The sequence below is a fragment of the Rhincodon typus genome, chromosome 3 (genome assembly GCF_021869965.1).
Source record: "Rhincodon typus isolate 14 chromosome 3, sRhiTyp1.1, whole genome shotgun sequence".
Lineage (NCBI taxonomy): Eukaryota > Metazoa > Chordata > Chondrichthyes > Orectolobiformes > Rhincodontidae > Rhincodon > Rhincodon typus.
This window is the reverse complement of record NC_063334.1, coordinates 10,488,533-10,508,913: the sequence shown is the minus strand read 5'-3', so window position 1 is coordinate 10,508,913 and position 20,381 is coordinate 10,488,533. Positions and strand designations below refer to the sequence as shown.

Genomic DNA, 20,381 nt, shown 5'->3' with positions numbered 1-20,381 from the left:
GATGGGAGGGGTTCCTCCCCGGAGCGTGAGCAGCGATGGGAGGGGTTTCTTCCCAGAGTGTGGGCAGCATTGGGAGTGGTTAAATTTAACAATGCAAATCTAAAACTGGTATCTCTGGTTTCACCCTGAGTGTGCTGTGTGCTAACTGGGAGGAGAGAAGAGGACGAGGGCTGAGAGGAGGAGGCTTTCCACAGCACCAACATCAGCTATGTCTGTCCTGTTTATATATAACAAACACAGGATGCCTGCTGCAGCAAAGACAACTAACAGATTGTCATAGTGATACCTGCAAATATTGACTGTTTTTGTTGCAGTGGCTAGGAGATAGAGAAAGGAAAGCAGGAGATTGGCACTGGAGAATCCAGGAAACATGGAAGGGTGAACCCAGGCTCAAAGTGATCGAACATAACATTGAGGCAGAGTGATAGGAACAGGACAGTCACACACAGTTGTCGAGAGAGGAAGTAGATCATATTAAACTGACACTCAGCTGTGAATGTTAATAGATCACATATCTCTTACGCTTGTGCCAACTGGTCAAAGTTGGAGAGTCCTGTAGAGTGAAAGGAATGCTAGACTGGGGGAATGGTGGTTAACAACAGCCTAAAGATGAAATAGCATGAATTGAATCAGAGATTGAATGGGAAAGTAAAATTGAAACAGGAGTTGACATTTTAATTCCTCAACGAGCTCCCCCTTACTTTTAAAAATCTAAAGAGAATAAAGGTCCAAGTTAGTCAGCATGTCATCAGAGGAAACCCTTTAATCTGAGGAACCAATCCAGGGTACCTTAGCTATTCTGCTGCCTGAAGGAGGAGGAGGAGTATTGGAAAACCTTAAACCAAAAATGCACACAGTACTCTGGGTGTGGTTTTAACAAAGCCTTGTACATCCTTATTCAACAGCATGACATGCTTATTTTTCTAATCCAGTCCTCTTGGGATAAAGGTCAATGTGTCATTTGCCTTCCTAATTGCTTCTGTGCCTGCATGTTAACTTTCTGTGTTCCTTATATAAGCACACTCAAGTATCTTTGAATATTAAAGCTTAAAGGCCTAGTGCCTTGTAAAAATCATTCTGCCTTTCCATTCTTACTACTGCAGTGCAGAACCTTACACTCCATGAACAACTCACCTAACCTGTCCAAATCTCTTAGCCTCTGTGTCCTCTTCATAGTTTACATTTCCACCTAGCTTTGGACCAACAGCAAACCTGAATCGATCACTCTTAGTCTCTTTGTGTAAATCATGAACATAGATTGAAAATAGTTGAGGCTTTGAGGTTACTGATCCTTGTGACTAATGAACTGTTACAGCATAGAAAGTTGAAAATGCCAATTTACCACTAACCCTTTTATTTATGCCGCTGCTCATCAATTATTCATTTTGTTTTTACTCCAATTAATCTCATTTGCCATTGCTTATTTTATTTTGCCATTGTCATTAATACCAACCACCCAGCAAACCGAGGTGTATAAATAACAAGCAGGACAGGACACCAACACTTCACCGGAGGCACACTGACAATGTTACCTAGCAGAGTGACGAAACGTCTGCAACTAAACACACCGGCTCGGTAAGCAAGTCTACAACAGCTTGAAGTGTCAGGTCACAGCGTGATTTTGGAGATGCAGTTTTCTCAATTTGTTTTGTCTTTCTCATTGGTATATCACAATTTTTTTTTCCCTACAGGCAAATCCACAATAACATAAAATATTTGCGCATGAAATACATAATTTGGAAGTTCAAAAATCCTTGTTGTATTCACAGCATAACAGAAATCATTCTTTCAACCACAATACAAAAGTGCAGCAATGCCCCAACTTCTTCAGGAGGTTAAGGAAATTCAACATGTCCATAAAGTCTCTTACCAATTTTTATAAATGAATCAAGGACAGCATTCTATCCAAAAGCATCATGGCTTGCAATGGCAACTGCTCTGCCCAGGACCATAAGATTGTGAACACAGCCCAGTCCATCATGCAAGATAACCTTCCATCTACAGACTCCATCTACACTTCTCGCTGCCTCGGAAAGGCAAGCAACATATTCAAAGACCCCTCCCACCCCAGCCATAAACTCTTCCAACCTATTCCATCAGGCAGAAAGTACGAAGGCTTAAACACACGTACCAACAGTTTCAAGAACAGCTTCTTACCCCATGCGATTAGACTTCTGAATTATTAGACCTCTCAAATTTTAAATTTAATGTTGATTTGGCTATTTGTGCACCTTCTCTGCAGCTGTAACATTGTATTCCTCGCTTTGTTCTGTTGCCCTAATGCACTTTGTATGGTGTGATCTGCCTGTACTTCATGCAAAACAAAACTTTTCACTGTAATTAGGTACATGATAATAAAAAAATCAAATTATATATAATAAACAAAAAAATTACAAATTTCCAAGCACAATAATGTAAAGATTTCCTTTGTCTGTATGTAGATCACTCTTACCAATGCAGGCAGTGTGATGTTGTGTGAATCCAGGTGGGCACTTGCATGTAAATCCCCCAATCGTATTAACACACAGGAACTGACAATTGTGCTGTTTTGTAGAGCATTCATCAAGATCTGTGATTTAGAAGGTAAATGAAACAAGTAAGTAGATAAACAGTCCAAGCTATTTAAAAGCATTGGTAATATGAGCTGCTAAATATGAATTATATCGGTGAGAAAGGATCCATGTGGCTGCAGACTACTGAATCGCCAAAGTGTCTGAACTTTGGGCAAATCTTCAGGACGAGATCTTTAGCCAGGTATCAGTTACATATTTCAAAGATGTCATCTCATGCGAGCAAGGTCCGAGACCACATGGACTTCCAGTGTGTTCCTGATGTCATTGGCTTATGTTTTAGTTTAACTCAGCAAAATCAGGGTTGAATTAGATGGCTCCAGTGAGGATAGCTTAAAACCTTATTACTTGTAAAAACAAATTTAACAATTCACCATTCACAGTGCCCTTCCCTGGAGTTACTTGAAATATTAAGAATTCTACATCAAGCTAGTCATTACTCTTTATTAGTTTTGAATGTTCTTTTTTGGCTTTTTACTTCTTTCTGGTCACCTCACTCCACTACAGTACATTAACTTCTCAATTGCAGAGATCTGCATTTACAATTTCCTTCACTGACCTCTACACGTTTTCCCATCCTCCTGCAGAATGTAGCCTCTTGGACATGAACAGTGATAGCTCCCTTCTGTGTTCTTACAGATGAAGTTGCATGGTTTTGGAGCCTGAGCACATTCATCCAGATCTAGTTATGTAATGAAAGAAAGAACAGCAGAATTAGGAGCCTGTATCCAATTCTTAATAGATTTGAATTTATTGTAAACACAATGATATATCAAGTCTGGGATCATTGATGGCATTGTCTTTACTTGGATAAAATTTATTAGCATAGTCTGAATTTTCTATTCAGTGTAATTTTAGTGCTAGTGATATTGCATTTAACTATTTTTTTAAAAAGGATACATTTTGTCAAAGCCTCCTGTCTGGCATTCGTCAGGGCAATTCGCAATTATACTAATTTCAGGTGAAAATCAACTGTGTTAAAAGGAGAGTGCTGATTGGTTGGGAAATGGATTCTAATTATTAGAGGTCTTGTTCTGGAAAATGCATGAGTTAATTATGGTTGACAGTTAACTATCTGGCTTGTTTAAATTTTAAAGCAGGGAATGTAAACCAAGTTGGCAGTTAATTGCCAATCATCATTAATTGGTGCATTCTCCAGGGCAGAGTTCTATCATTCAGAATTCAACTGCCAAACTGTCGGCATTGTCCTCTCATACAGTAAAATGTATGTTTTCCTTGAAGTTGATATTTGTGAAAGTGGTCCTGATGAGTACAAAGCAGCATGGTGGCTCAGTAGATATCACTGCTGCCTCATAGTACCAGGGACCCCAGTTTGATTCCAACCTCAGGCGACTGCCTGTTTGGAGTTTACACATTCTCCCTGGGTCTGTGTGGGTATCTGCCCAGTACTCTGGTTTCCTCCCACAGTCCCAAGATGTGCAGGCTGGGTGGGTTGGCCATGCTAAATTGCCCATAGTGTTCAGGGGTGTGCAGGCTAGTTCGGCTGACCATGGGAAATGTAGGGTTAAAGGGATAGGGTGGGGGTTGGGTCTATGTGGGATGCTCTTTGGAGGGTTGGTGTGGACCCAATGGGCTGAATTGCCGGTTTCCACACCGAAGGGGGTTCTATGATGAAAAAACTTCATCAAAATTGTTTCCTTAGTAATACACAGGTTCTGAAAAAAAATTATTAACCTAAGTAGGTTATTACTTGTATTAAAATAATGAAGTTGGAGAATGTCAGGTATTGTCTACAAAATTTATATTCTGTAAAATGGTTAGAGCTGGGTGTGTAACATATAGTTGTGGTCCACAAACTGATGTAATAGTATTTAAGGCATTACTGCGGTGCACCTCCACTGCTCTGATATAGGTTCACTCCTTGGTTCCTGCTGTCATTGCTTTATCATCATTAAAGGTTTTTTTGTTCAATGCAGCCCTATACCTGGAACTCCCTCTCTAAACATTGTACTTCTACCTTTAACTTTAAAAACATCCTACAACCATATAACATCTTCTTTATCTTTCTGTTTTAATTTCTCCCCTCCTGCTAACTTTCCATCTATATTTGTCCTTGTCATAGGCTCATAGAGTTCATACTAACCCTTGAAGGTCATCCCACCCAGACCCACTCCCTTACTCTATCTCTGTAACCTTGCATTTCCTAATGGCTAACCCATCTAATCTGCACATCCCTGGACACTATGGGCCATTTAGTGTGGCCAATCCACCTAACCGACACATCTTTGGACTGTGGAAGAAAACCAGGGCACCCAGAGGAAACCCACACAGACATGGGGAGAATGTGCAAACTCCACACAGACAGTCGCCCAAGGCTGGGATCGAACCCAGGTCCCTGCCAACCACTGAGCCACCATGCTGACCCCATGTCCTTTAAAGCATTCAGCCATCTTTCTACAACTAAAAAAACTGCAGAAATGCAAGTTGATGTTGGGAAGACTGGCTGATGCCTTGCTCCCAGGATTCTGCTAAGACTATTTTTGATTTTGTTGCAGGTGACTTTTTATCTGACTTCCAGTAGAGAAGTTGATATTTAAAATAATAAGGAACAGATTCTGACTTTAATTTCAAGAAGTCACTAATCCACTTCCAAGAGATGTCTATAAAAAAACAACAGAGGAGCTAAACAATCTCTTACCAATACACGCTGTGCCTGTAATGTCTGTGGTATAACCAAGCTTACACAGGCAGCGGTAAGAACCCAGTGTGTTGATACATTGTCCATTCAGGCATAGGTTAGGCATCACCTTACATTCATCAATGTCTGTAACAAAATTCCCAGTTAGAAATAGATCCACAATCAATTTGTTGCATCTGTTCAGAATGATACAAAATTGGAATTACCTTTTTCTTTCAATGACCCCCATTGAAATCCAATTTTCAAAAGCCTTTTATTAAGGTTAGCAATTACTAATTACGATTCAACTCAACACGTGATAGATGTACCAAAACTGCAGCAAATAATTTTGCTGAAATTCATAATTTTCATACTGTTCACTACATCCAACACAAATGAATTGAAAACTCTCTTTGATCCTAAGATACAATATAAAGTATAACATTATGCAAAGAACTGTTTTTTCAACCTTGTCCATCAGTTGTGTAGCCTGGACCATGTGGACACATCTTTTTGTAGTGGGCAGTGCCAGGGAGTGGGCAGAGTTCACACTGGTTACCCCAACCACGGCCACCATCACAGCAACACTCTGACTTCGTAACCAGGTTGCGGCTGCTGGAGGACATTTGACACATAGTTTGAAGAACCTCTGCAAAGCAGAAGGCCTGACGATTGTCTGTGGATGGAAAAAACAGTGATTAAAAGATTCAACTTGCAGAGTAAGAATCCACCACCAATAAACAAAGAGTTTAAAACTGATGAAGTTTTGAGTTTTGCCCCACAACATCTCAAAAATGATCTCTTATTGAAGCAAACAGGTGTGATATATAGCATGAAGAGAAGTTGTCAAGGTGATTGGAAGGCAATATACAGGAGATATCCGATTTCCAAACATCAACTTACAAAAGCTCACACTTACGAACATTATCCCATTAAGAGGTATAATTTAAAAGATTCGCTGGATATAAGAGAATTTCCTGTACCTATGAGCAGTTACTTTATATTGTCCTGCACTGTGTTCCAACATGCGACTCAGATTTGGGAATGGAACCTGTATGTAACCCAGGGACAGCCTGTATTCAGAACATTCAAATAACAAGGCCATCGAATTTCCATTGTTTCTGCTTACCGATTCTGCTAGGGTCTTTCAATATGCTTTTCAACTGCTTTGTTTTCTCCTGCAGTCAAAGTATTGTTCTGCTGGCCTTTTCTGGAGGCACAGTTTAGATTTTTCACATCAGAACTATGCCACATTGTTAACCTGGTCAGGATTCACATGACGCCAAGTTATAGCCCAACAGGTTTGTTTGAAATTGCAAGCTTTTGGAGCGCTGCTTCTTCACCTGATGAACACCAACACCTCCATATCATTGTTGACCTGGTAGCCAACTGTAAAGATGCACCCCGATCCCTCAGATATTATTGCATTAATATATTTATCAATGGGAAGTGCTGCAGGAAGGAATAATGTCATGGATGTAAATTCGAAAATAAGCTAAAAATATTTTTGATTTGTCAACAGAGCCCCTTAACTGATAGCCCAGCAAGTGACGGCACAGGATCCTGTGTCTGTTCCAATGATACCAAAGTTCTGAAGAAGAATCATTGGACCTGAAGCATCAACTCCCCATAGATGCTGCCAGACCTGCTGAATTTCTCCAGCAATTTCTGTTTTTTGTATCGAAGGAAGATGTTACCATGTATTCTAGCTGCCCTACATCTAATTGAAGAGTTTACAATGATAATTCAATATGATAAATACAGATAACTAATTCCTCTGGTGTGTAAATCCAGTAAGAATATTAATATTAAATTTAGAGCTAGACCATTTAGAAGTACATTTTCACACAAAGATTAGTGTAAATTTGGGTTAGGCCCCTTTAAGGTTTGTGGATATTGAGTTAACTGAAATTTTCAAGATGGACTTTAAGAGTTTTGATCAGATAAATGTGTGAAGGGATATGAACAGAGGCTGGTAAATGGATTTATGGTAAGGATCATCCATCATCTAAATGATTTATAAGTGTCCTTTGTTCAAAGGCAGTGCATTCTCAATGCCATTCTAGAACAACGAGACAGAGGGACTCAATGGTAAACTGGGACCTGTCTATACTAACTCCACTTCAGATTGTGGCTCATCTGCACACCACACTTCCATGAGAGGAACAAGACAGAGTTCCAGACCTCTCAGGAAGCAAGAGGAGAATTTGTGACTGCTGAGGCTTAAAATAAAATATATGTGCGATATTGTCTGAACATCAGGAATCTTTTTCTGGGCTACAATTGGGTGCATCTGTAGTACCTTAAGATGAACATCACTATTCACAAACAAACTGGTCAGGAATTTCAACTGATTGAAGGATCACTTATGAGTTTTGAATTTTCAGAACTTGCTGGTTCAATTTAAGCTATTTGATTCACACAAATAGCATCCCACCCCTAGCTTTCCCATTTAAAAAAATAACTCCCTTAAGTTTCATATTAATTTTCCATTAAATTTTCCAGACAGTTATGCATGATAGTTAACAGTGTGAGTACCTTTAAAATAACATGACAGCATTACGTATCAAAAACTTTCACCTAGAACGGGAACAATTTACATCTTGCAATTTTGTTTTTAGAGTTTTTTTCAACCGATTCATACAATGTGGATGTTAATGGCGAGCCTAGTATTTCTTGCCCATCCCTTATTGTTCAGAAAGTAATTAAGGGTTGGGATGCTGTGGGTCTGGAGTCAGGCTAGACCAGAAAAGGATGGCAGTTACCTTCCCGAAAGGACATTAAAGAACCAGATGGTTTTTACAACAATTGGCAGTAGTAATATGGTAACCATTAGGCCAGTTTTTTGTTCCAATTTTTATAAACTTCCAAATTTGAAAAATCTTCTCACTTCTGCTTAGATTTTTTTCCCTGAATTTAATCTTATATCCCCTCTCTTTGCTTCTCTTTCTGGTCTGGATTTGAATATAATGCATCCTTCACTTCTAGCTTCTTTTTCCATCTTTAATTCTTCAGGATTAAGGAGATACAATATTGGTTTTAGACTCATAGAGTCACAGAGTAATACAGCACGGAAACGGGCCCTTCGGCCCAAACTGGTCCATGCTGACCATAATGCCTACTCAGCTAGTTCCAATTGCCCACATTTGATCCATATCCCTCTAAACCCTTCCCATCCATGTACCTTTCCAAATGTTTTTTAAATGTTGCTATTGTACCTGTCTCAACCACTTTCTCTGGCAGCCCATTCCATATACGCACCACTCTCTGCGTGAAGAAGTTGCCCCTCAGGTCCTTCTTAAATCTTTACCCTCTCACCTTAAACCTATGCCCTCTAAATTTCAATTCTCCATCCCTGGGAAAAAGACCATATGCATTCATCCTATCTATGCCCCTCATGATTTTATATAACTCAATAAGGTCACCCCTCATTCTCCTATGTTTCAAGGAATAAAGTCCTATCCTGGCCAACCTCTTCCAATAACTCAGGCCTACTAGTCCTGGCAACATCCTTGTAATCTTCTTTGTACACCTTCCAGTTTAACTATGTCTTTCCTTTAACAAGGTGACTAAAACTGTACACAATACTCCAAGTGCGGCCTCAGCAATGACTTAGACAACTGTAACATAACATCCCAACTCCTAAACTCAATGCCTCGACCGATGAAGGCCAGCATGCTAAATGCCTTCTTCACCACCCTGTCTACCTGTGACGCTGCTTTCAACAAACTATGTACTTTTACTCCTAGGTCCCTCTGTTCCACAACACTGCTCAGGACCTTACCATTTACTGTGCAAGTCATACCTTGGTTTGACTTTCCAAAGTGCAACATCTCACACTTATCTGTATTGAATTGCATTTGCCAGTCCTCAGCCCACTTCCCCAAACGACCAAGGACCCTCTGTAATTTTTGATAACCTTCCTTGCTATCAACGATACCTTCTAATTTTGTATCATCCACAAACTTACTAATCATGTCTCATACATTCAGATCATTTCTGTAAATAACAAAGGTCCCAGCACCAACCCCTGTGGCACACCACTCGTCTCAGGCCTCCAGTCCGAGAAACAACCTTCAACCATCACTCTCTACTTCCTGCCATCGAGCCAATTTTGAATCCAATTAGCTGGCTCTCCCTGGATCCCATGCGGCCTAACCTTCATGAACTAGCCTGCCATGCGGGACCTTGTCAAAGGCCTTACTAAGGTACATATAGACAACATCCACTGCCCCACCCTCATCTATCCTCTCGGTTACCTCTTCGAAAAACTCTTAAAAGATTTGTCAGACATGGCTCCCTGCGCACAAATCCATGCTGACTATCCCTAATCAGACCTTGACTATCCAAGTGTTAGTTGATCCTGTCCCTCAGTATCCTCTCCAATAACTTGCATACCATTGATGTCAGGCTCACTGGCCTGTAGTTCCCTGGCTTGTCTTTGCTCCCTTTCTTAAACAATGGAACAACATTAGCCACCCTCCAGTCTTCTGGAACTTCACCAAAGACTAAAGATGAAGCAAAATCTCTGTAAGGGCCTCTGCAATTTCTTCCCTAGCCTCCCACAATGTCCAAGGATGGACTTGATCAGGCCCAGGGGATTTATCTACCTTAATGAGCTTTAAGGCTGAAAACACCTCCTCTCTGGTAATATGTATGTGGTACAAAACATCCCCGCTGGTTTCCCTTATTTCCTTAGCATCCATGATTCTCTCCTCAGTAAACACTGAGGAGAAATATTCATTAAAAATCTCCTCCATCTCCTGTGTCTCCACACATAGATGGCCATGCTGATCATTAAGGGGACCTATCTCTCCCTAGACACCCTTTTACTCTTAATATAGTTATAGAACCTAAAGTTTTCGAGAAGGTTTGTAGCTTGGGTTGTGGATGAGGTTGTAGACATGCTTGCCGAGCCGGTGTGTTTGGTTGCAGACGTTTTGTCACTCTGCTAGGTAACATCGTCAGTGCGCCTCTGGTGAAGCGTTGCTGTTCAGTCCCGCTTGTTATTTATATGGCTCGGTTTCCTGGGGTGGTTGGTATTACTTCCGATTCGGTTTCTCAGTGGTTTGTACACAGGGTCTAATTCAATGTGTTTGTTGATGGAGTTCCGGTTGGAATACCAGGCCTCCAGGAATTCCCTGGCATGTCTCTGTTTGGCTTGTGCTATTATGAAAGTGTTGTCCCAGTCGAATTAGTGTCCTTCTTTGTCCATGTGTATTGAGACCAGTGAGAACTGGTCATGTCTCTTGGTGGTTAGTTGGTGTTCGTGTATCCTTATTGTCAGTTTTCTTCCAGCTTGGCCGATGTAATGTTTCTCACAGTCCTTGCATGGTATTTTGTATATTACATTAGTTTTATTGGTTGTGGGTATAGAATCCTTTACGTTTGTCAGTAGCTGCCATAGGGTGGTTGTTGGTTTGTGGGTTACTCTGATACCTAGGGGTCTGAGCAGTCTTGTGGCCATCTCTGAAATGTCCTTGATGTACGGTAGGGTGATTAGTCTGTCTGGTTGTGTTGTGTCTTCCTGTTGTGGTCTGTCTCGGAGGTAATGATGGATTGTGCCTTTCGGGTATCCATTCCTTTTAAAGACTCCGTATAGGGGCTCCGGTTCTGCTTTGCGTAGTTCTGGGTTGCTGCGATGTGTTATGGCTCGTTTAAATAGTGTCCTGATGCATCTCCGTTTGTAGGCATTGGGGTGATTGCTAGTGTAATTGCATATCTGGTCTGTATGTGTGCTCTTCCAAATATGCTACTCTGGAGTTTGCAGAAACAGAACTGGAAGTAATACCAACCACCCCAGCAAACCGAGGCATATAAATAACAAGTGGGATAGAACATCAACGCTTCACTGGAGGTGCACGGACGATGTTACCTAGCAGGGTGACGGAACATCTACAACCAAACCCACCGGCCCAACGAGCATGTCTACAACCCGAGCTACAGAACGTCTTGGGATTATCTTTAACCTTATCTGCCGGATCCATCTCATACCCTCTTTTTGCTCTTCTGACTTCCCTCTTAAGTGTGCCTCAATATCCCTCGTCAGCCAGGGATCCCTAAAGCTGCCAGCTTTTCCCTTCAACCTAACAGGGACATACTATCCCAGGACTCTTGATATCTCACTTTTAAATGCCTCCCTTGTGCCAGTCATTCCTTTTCCTTCAACAGACTCACCCAATCGACCGCTCCTAGATCCTGCCTAATGTCCCTAAAATTGGCCCTGCTCCAGTTTAGCACCTTAACCTGTGGACCTGACCTATCTTTTTCCGTAACTATGTTATAACTAAGAGAGTTATGGTCACTGGATCCAATGTGCTCACTGACTGATACTTCAGTCACTTGCCTGACCTCGTTTCCTAAGAGGAGGTCCAGTGTTGCACCCACCTGAGTAGGGCCCTCTACTTGTTGATTTAGGAAACTTTCTTGGGCATATTTGATAAAGTTTACCCTGTTTGGGGTTTTTTACACTCTGGGTGGCCCAGTCAGTACAGGGGAAATTAAGATCTCCAACCAGTACTACTCTATTATTCCTACAGGTATCTACACATTCACTCTTCTAGCTGCTCGCTATTTAGGGGCCTATAATACAGTCCCAACAGAGTGACCATCCACTTCTTGTTTCTAAGTTCTAACCATAAGACCTCATGGCAACTATCCCTTATCGCTTACTTGTACTTCTGGTTTTGTTATTCACCAAGATCTCAGATGTTCTATTGCCCTTGCCATAATATTATAACGTTGTATTTCCAGCAAGATATGGTGGAATGTTTATCCAAGGAGATTAGACAATGCTCACACAATCTCCTGAGGCCACCAGGAGACTGGCGCCATTTCTCCCATTTCAGGTAATGTGCTTGTGGAGGCAGGCAGTAATGCATGGTCAAATAGTTCAAATGGTCTTCCAGTGTGTGGTGGATCTGCCAACTTTCCCACAACTGAACAAATGGAATTAAAGCATGAAAATGAAGGCATTGGCCTGATACATTCCTGAACCATTTTAACAGCTTTCTTGCCTTCAAACCCATTGACAAAGGGCTGGTTAAAACACTAGTTTTTGTTCCTCGATTTGTCCTTATTGTCTGATCAGAAGAAAATTCAGTTCAGGCCGAGCTGCTCAACTTACTTTCAGAAAGTTGACCTTTTTGGTTAAAAATAAGTTTGGAATCATTGACTAGACAGTGATGGTAACATGAAGGGGAGGCGATGGCCTAGTGGTATTATCACTGGACTGTTAATCCAGAGACTCAGATAATGTTCTGGGGATCCAGGTTCAAATCCTGCTGAGGCAGTTGGTGGAATCTGAATTCAATAAAATATAATTCTGGCATTAAGAATCTAATGATTACCATGAATCCATTGTCGATTGTTGGGAAAACCCACCTGCTTCACTAATGTCCTTTAGGGAAGGGAAACTGCCATCCTTACTTAGTCTGGCCTACATGTGACTCTAGACCCACAGCAATGTGGTTGACACTGAATTAGGGATGGGCAATAATACTGCCTAGCCAGCGACGCTCTTGTCCCATTAATGAATTAAAACAAAGAAATTCTGTATGAAGTGAGAATAAGGGTTTTTTGGAGTATTAAAGTAAACCCTTACATTATGCATGCAGAGAGCCTGGGGGAGGTGATGGCCTAGTGATATTATCACTGGACTGTTAATCAAGTGACCCAGGGTAACTTTCTGGAGACCTGGGTTTGAATCCCACCACGGCGCATGGTGGAATTTGAATTCAATAAATATCTGGAATTAAGAATCTAATGATGGCTGTGAATCCATTGTCGAAAAAACCCTCTGGGTAATTAGCGATAGGCAATAAATGCTACCTAGCCAGCAACACCCTCATCCCATGAACGAATAAAGAAGTCATATGTAGCATCAGTTGCATATACCGGATTGCCCTACAAAGTTGGAAAATTGTCCCTGGTGAATTTGGTACACAGTTCTCGATGGTCAACTATCAATGTTTCCCCCTGCTTATCCTCCTTCACTTTTTTTCTACAATGTTTCCAATCGAATATTCAGTTACATGTATTGAATCTGAATGACAGTTCAGCTCAGACCTTTAGGTGACACATCCCACTGAGCTGCTAGCTCCTTTAATCAGTAACAAATGGTCTAAAATGACAGCTTGTGAGGAGGAAAGAAGTTTGTTGGTGCTGTTATAAAGTCAGGAAAATGATCGCTGGTAGAAGGGGAATGGTTGGGTGGTGTTTGTACTGGGTGGGAGATGATGAGAGCATGCAGAGAGACATAGATCAATCAGGAAAATTAGAAATTAGGCATCACTCATTTTAAACTGGTGTATTCCTATTACTATTGACGTCTGTGCTGGAGAGGTGAGCTTCCCAGACTAACATTACCCTTATTGACAGGGAGCTCTTTCTACCATCAGTTACAAAGTGCCCTTTGTGCTGTTTACCTTCAGAGGATTGGTCTTAATCCCAGGGAAATGGAATTGAGGAACCCAGCCATTTTGGCACCTTGACAAGGAAATGCAATTACTTCCAAATTGCAGCTTCTAACAGAACCATAACTATTATGGAGAAGTGCAGCCAGCTTTTGAAAGATTAAAACTTCTCATCTGTAAAAATAAACTATAATCTGATTCCTTTTAAATTGCGTTACTTAATCCCAGCTATGACAATGAATTCATTTTGTCCCACTTACTTGTATATTTTCACTGCTGACTCAGATGCAAGCCTAATACATCTACTCCTTTTTAACATTTTCTTGTGTGTGTGTGTGTGTATGTGTGTGTGTGTATGTGTGTGTGTGTCTGTGTGAGTGTCTGTGTGTGTGTCTATGTGTTGTGTGTGTGTCTCTGTGTCTGTGTGTGTGTCTGTGAGCTGTGTGTCTGTGTGTGTCGGTGTCTGTCTGTGAGTGTGTCTGTGTGTCTTTCTCCATTTCAGGGTTTGTCACCTTTCATCTCTTGATTTAGTTATTCTACAATCCTGCTGACTCAGCCCTCACTGATCTTTATCACAAAATTTCAGCTCCTCAGCCTCCCTCTTCCTGCCCCTGTGGCAGCTCTGGATAGCCCTTTAACAATTCCAAAGATGCCTTCTGTGTCTCTTGGGGCTTCCTCCAAAGACTCTATTTTGCTTGCTATCACTACGCTTTTGAAAGGCATGACCTGGAACTGCTCATTTACCTCTTTGTCGCTGTGCCCATTTTGTTTGCTCTTTATCCTTTAATTTAGTGACACTGTGGTCTTATCATCAGTCACATCTTCATGTCTCCTGTTCCTCTGACACTTTTCCCTCTTCTGAGCACCTTACACTCTTTGCTAATCCTTCAAAACCATCATTATTCACATTCTTTCCTCTAGACACCAATATGAGTTTCTCCATAAAATATAGTTCCCTTTTGCTTCCCTCAGCGATTTACTTTGATTGGCTTCACATCCTAAACTATTTAAATTTCATTCTCAGCTTCTGTTGGCCTTTCTGTTGCAAATACATTGCCCTTCTGCCCTCTCTAAGTTTCTGTCTTCAAAGAAAAACTCTCTCACCTCATTCACAACCATTCTTTTCGCATCACCATATCCATGTCTGTTCACTGGACCTCCATCATTGAAACTTTGAGTACTTTTACGGAATGACATCATGCACATCCCCTCACTCTCTTTCTCCCCCTGACAACTATTCACATGTTGATTTGCTTAGCAATTCTCACACCAGCAAATTGCATTTCATATCTCCAGTAAAACGTTCCTCATTTCCCAATCTGTGTTTTTACGCTCAGGTACTGTCACAAACCTAGTTGCTTTTGAACGATGGTCACTGGACTTGAAATGTTCCCTCTGCACAGTTGCTGCCAAACCCACTGACCTCTCCAGCAATTTCTGTTTTTGTTTCCGACTTCCAGCATCTGCAGTTCTTTAGTTTATTTTAGTTGCAATGTGGTTTCCTTTTAGACTGAGACTGAGTTTATGAACTAATATCTGCTCCTTCATCGAAACAGTCTAACCTTAACATCACTTTATTTGCCCCAAATAAGCTTGTTTGCTCAGGAGTGAAATGCATTTGTTAACCTTTGATCTGGCTGTTCCAATGGTCTCTTCATTGGTCCTTCATCCTGAACCCTCTCTAAACTTGAATTCATCCAAACCTCAGTTCCCATATGTGAACTTATGTGCAATCCATTCAGATTATCCCCATTGTTCACCAACCACATTGGTTACCATTCTGGCAATACTATGATTTAAAAACTCTAGTGCAAATCCCTCCACAAATCCCTCACCTCATCTATGTAACCAACTCTGCACTTTTCCAGTCCTGGCCTCTTGTACAGTCCCAATTTTAGTCTCTTCATCATTGGCAGCCTTGCCTTTAGCTAGTCGCTCTAGACTTTGTATTTGCCTCAGCTGCCTCTTTACATCTTCCTACTTCGGTAAGATGATTCCTAAAACCTGCCTCTTTCACCAAGCTTTTGGTTATCTGTCTAAATATCTCACATTGCTCAGTCTTGAATATTCTGATCAAGTGTATCCCAGGACATTGTGGGAAGTTAGGGAAGAAATTGTGGGGCCTCATAGTGGAAATATTTGTATCATCTGTAACCATAGGTGATGTGCCGGAGGACTGGGGGGGTGAACATAAGACCATAAGAAATAGGAGCAGGGGTAGACCATCCGGCCCCTCGAGCCTGCTCCATCATTCAATAAGATCATGGCTGATCTTGTCATGGACTCGGCTCCACTTACCCGCCCACTCACCATAACCCTTCATTCCTTTACTGTTCAAAAATCTATCTAGCCTTGCCTTAAAAACATTCAACGAGGTAGCTTCACCCGCTTCACTGAGCAGGGAATTCCACAGATTCACAACCCTTTGGGTGAAGAAGTTCCTCCTCAAATCAGTCCTAAATCTGCACCCCCTTATTTTGAGGCTACAGCCCTAATCCTAGTGTTGTGGCTAATGTTGTGCTTTTATTTAGGAAAGCCTGGGAACTATAAACCTGTGAACTTGATATCGGTGGTGGGTAAATTGTTGGAAATAATTCTGAGAGATAGGATTTACATGCATTTGGAGAGGCAAGGACTGATTAGGGATAGTCAGCATGGCTTTGTGCATGGGAAATTGTGTCTCACAAATTTGATTGAGTTCTTTGAGGAAGTTACCAAAAAGTTTGATGAGGACAGAGCGGTAGACGTTGCTTACATGGACTTTATTAAAGCCTCTGACAAGGTTCCACATGGTAGACCAGTTAGTAAAGCTAGATCACATGGGATTCAGGGTGAGCTTGCTAATTGGATACAAAATTGGCTTGACGGTAGGAGACAGAGGGTGGTGGTACAGGGTTGTTTGTCGGACAGGAGACCTGTGACCATCAGTGTTCCACAGGAATCGGTACTGGATCCACTTTTGATCGTCACTTATATAAACCATTTGGATGAGAAATTAGGAGGCAGGGTTAGTAAGTTTGTGGATGACACCAAAATTGGTGGTATAGTGGACTGTGAAGAAGGTTATCTAAGATTGCAAACAGATCTTGATCAATTGGGTCAATGGACTAAGGAGTGACAGATGGAGTTTAATTGGATAAATGTGAGGTCTTGCATTTTGGTAAAACAAACTAGGGCAGGACTTATACAATTAATGGTAGGGCTCTGAATAGTGTTGTAGAACAGAGAGACCTAGGGGTTCAGGTACATATTACATTGAAATTTGCATTGTAGGTAGACAGGGTGGTCAAGAAGGTGTTTAGTATGCTTGTTTTCTTTGCTCAGACCTTAGATGTTATGTGTGGAATAAGCTGTCGGAGGAAGTGATGGATAAAGGTACAGTTACAATATTTAAAAGTATTTGGATAAGTACATGAATAGGAAAGGTTTGGAGGGATATGGGTCAAATGGGACTGGTTTAGTTTGGGAACATGGTCAGCATGGACTAGTTGGACTGAAGGGTCTGTTTCCATGCTGTGTGACCCTACGACTATGACTCTATAATATCTTGGCGTGATTTATGGTATTCAAAGGCACTAAATAAATGCATGTTATTATTGATATGTTTGTAGCATACTTTGTTCTTCAAAATAATTTGTAAGATTCTCTCCCCCATTCCTTCTCTTACCTATTGTTCTTTAATTTCTAATATTTTTGTTGCTCTCATCATACACAAATATCCCCGAACCTTCTTCAACTCAAGTTACTGCATTGTTTGCCTAAAGTCTGTCTCAACTTCTCTTTTGACTTTATCATTGAGACCTCACTGCTCACTTTTCTAAAACCTGCTGTTCTCTAAGCTGGCATCCTACTTTTTCTCTCTTCATTTGGACTTTAAGTCTGTGTTTCTGTTAAATGTTTCGCTTTGCCCTGTGCTCACATCAAACAAGGCCAATCGTGTAAGGCGCAACAGGAACAGGGACCATCAGTTTGTGACTTAATGTACCTCAAGCTATGCCACACTCTGTGGAAAAGATATTTATCTTGGTCTCTTGATTATCAGTAGTCAAATCCATCATGGGTTATGGTTCCAATAATAGCGAATAAATCGTTTTTATATTGGTAAACCATCTCTTTTGCTATGTGCAGAATATGACTCCCAATTTGACTGGTAGTTTTGGAGGGATTTGTTCCTCTTAAAATGTAATACGTGGATCAGTCTACAGCTCAATGGAATTGGGACACTGAAACTTCCATGTAAATTGGACTTACCAATGCACTCAGTGCCTGAAGGAGTTGCTCGGAATCCTTCACCACAGTCACATCTGTAGCTGCCAACAATGTTTATACAGCGCCCATTTTCACAGATGCCTGGCTTGCTCCAGCACTCATTGTCATCTAAAATTGGAAAGATTCAGGGCATTTTTAAAAAAAAAGTGATCAAATTTAGAACCAAGCTATTTTGATTCTTTCATCTTCTCTACAAAATATGTTGGCATAAGTTATTTTTGGTGTCACTATTCAGCTTCTCCATAGCTGTAACAATTTTGAGACTTCTTTGACACAAATGAGGCGGAATCATACTGTGCAGTATTATTAAAGTGGTTAGCAAATTTTAACTGAATCCCCATATGCTATTTATTTTGTCATAGCAAATTCAATAACATATTCAAAGTACAGAGGCTAGAAACAGCATTGAGATAGCAAAGAAAAGAATTCCACATGAATATATCAGTATTTATGCTTCTAAAAATGCGTGGTTTGATTTCAACCACTAATGTCAAGTTTGTATACTTTAGAAGAATTTGAGACAAATAAACATTGTGCATCTGTCACATTTGGAATGTTGTCAACCAATGGTACAATGGACCATTTTTAAATTGGGAGGGGTATAGAGTGTGTAAACTCTGAAACAGATGGAGAATCTGCGGAGTTCAGAGATGTAGTGCATCTGCTGATCTTTACAGACAGGCGATCAATTTTCCCCAAGTCTCATTGGACTAGAGTTAGAGCTGTTGTTTGATCTTGCGCAAAGAAACAGACCCCAGGCCTCGGTTAAGATGAGGGGAAGTCTTACAAAGGAATTAGAAAAGCTGGGTTTGGGGGCAGCCAAACTTAGCGACTTTTGTTCTTCTGGATCCCAGCAGATTTGGCTCAACGGAGAGGATTTTGCCACTGTCCAGCTCACACTGCAGATCTACTTTTGCTGTCTAAACTTTTTTTTAAGGAAGGACCTCATTTCCTTTCTGATGAAATGTCACTCTCTGGCACAAAACTGTGACTGTAATCAGGACATGGTGGGAAGGCATAGGGATCACAACAGATAAGGGTCTTCACTGTATCTAACCCTGCATTGGTTTCCACAAGGCTAGAAGAGTTAAAATCAGGGTCAATGTGCCTGAAAACAGGCACACAGGATGAGGACCACATTGTTCCCATGACCCATGGACCAAATGAAATCAGTGCCAGCATTTCAATGGCCATGAGTCACATACGCGATCAATAAACATTTTCCAGAACATCATAGAATCACAGAAACACACAGTAGAGAAAAGGTCCTTCGGCCAATCAAGCCTGTACTGCTAAAAGTACACAACTACCAACACTGGCTCCATTTTCCTGCCCTAGGCCCATAGCCTTGAATGTCACAAAATGTTATGTGCTAATCCAAGTGCTTGACACCAGCTTGAAGCAGGCCTAATACGTGTAATATTGCTGGCTGCCTAGAACTTACAAACACTATTTATCTTCATAAGATGCTGATCTGAAGATATTCATGTCACATTTTCTTCTATTCCATCCCTCTCCCTATTCTTTATGGCTCTAAGATAAGGCAGGTGCACTTTTCACAAAAAAAATGGCTTGATTTCAGTTGAATTTGGCTATATTTCTGCGTAGAAGTATTTTAAACACATGAACCAACTTAGATTGGGACTCATGCCCAAGATCAGCACTGGCTCCAGGTCAACACAAGAAACGTGCACATTGCTGCACAGTGCTCTTACAGCCAGAACAAATTCCAGCTCTGCTTTCTTTTAAGGAGTATCAGCCAATTGGCCCTACTGACTGTTGTGTGGCTGTGCTGGAGCGAAGGGTGGAGAAAACCAGTACTTATCTGCGGTAAATAAAAAGTTGCTGGTTTCGTCTTTACAGATCCTTCAGTCTGAGGACAGCTCAGATCCCATGGGTGGCCTTTCTCTCCTGTAACGTTTCAGTGAAATCATCGGATAATGACATGGAAGACATATTAGTGTCACTCCTGTGCCATTTGTACACTATTTAAATGCTCATTGCTATTTCAGTCTGGGACTTCTTTTCTCCTGTAGTGTGGCTACAGGAAATGCACAGATCAGATAAGTGAAATTAAAGCTTTTATTTTCCCTCCCTAACACCGTGAAAGCTGGCATATTTTTGAGCGTTCAATGAAATGAATATTTTTCTCTTTAATAGAACAGTTTGTATCACAGGGTTATTCATTGCCTTTTCTAATGAACTTTATTCAGTGTCAGTCTTCAGAAAACTTCACTGGATTGATTCACCAAATGATGTAATTTAACCCAGATTTCATGCCTTTGTAGTCAGTCAATCATGTCTTACCCATACAACCATCTCCGTCAGGTCTGCGTACCATTCCAGGTGGGCAGATACACATAAAAGTACCAATCAGGTTTTTACACATCATGCCTCGGGATTCACAGTCTTGGAGCTCCTGAGCACATTCATCAAGGTCTGTGATGAAGGAAGGTGGTGGAAAATAGGTTGACACAAAACAAAATAAAT

The 20,381-nt window shown here is 41.1% G+C and overlaps 1 protein-coding gene across 1 annotated transcript in view; it reads right to left on the bottom strand.

The window, feature by feature from the left end:
- The window catches only part of LOC109912114 (fibrillin-2-like), a 152,909-nt gene that overhangs the window by 16,704 nt on the left and 115,824 nt on the right, over nt 1-20,381 (bottom strand). The window contains exons 44-49 of the mRNA XM_048595128.1: nt 20,199-20,330; nt 17,874-17,999; nt 5,678-5,884; nt 5,230-5,355; nt 3,130-3,252; nt 2,453-2,569 (exon numbers count right to left, since the gene is read on the bottom strand). Coding sequence (XP_048451085.1) covers nt 2,453-2,569; nt 3,130-3,252; nt 5,230-5,355; nt 5,678-5,884; nt 17,874-17,999; nt 20,199-20,330 — 831 coding nt within the window. The remainder of the gene's footprint in view (nt 1-2,452; nt 2,570-3,129; nt 3,253-5,229; nt 5,356-5,677; nt 5,885-17,873; nt 18,000-20,198; nt 20,331-20,381) is intronic.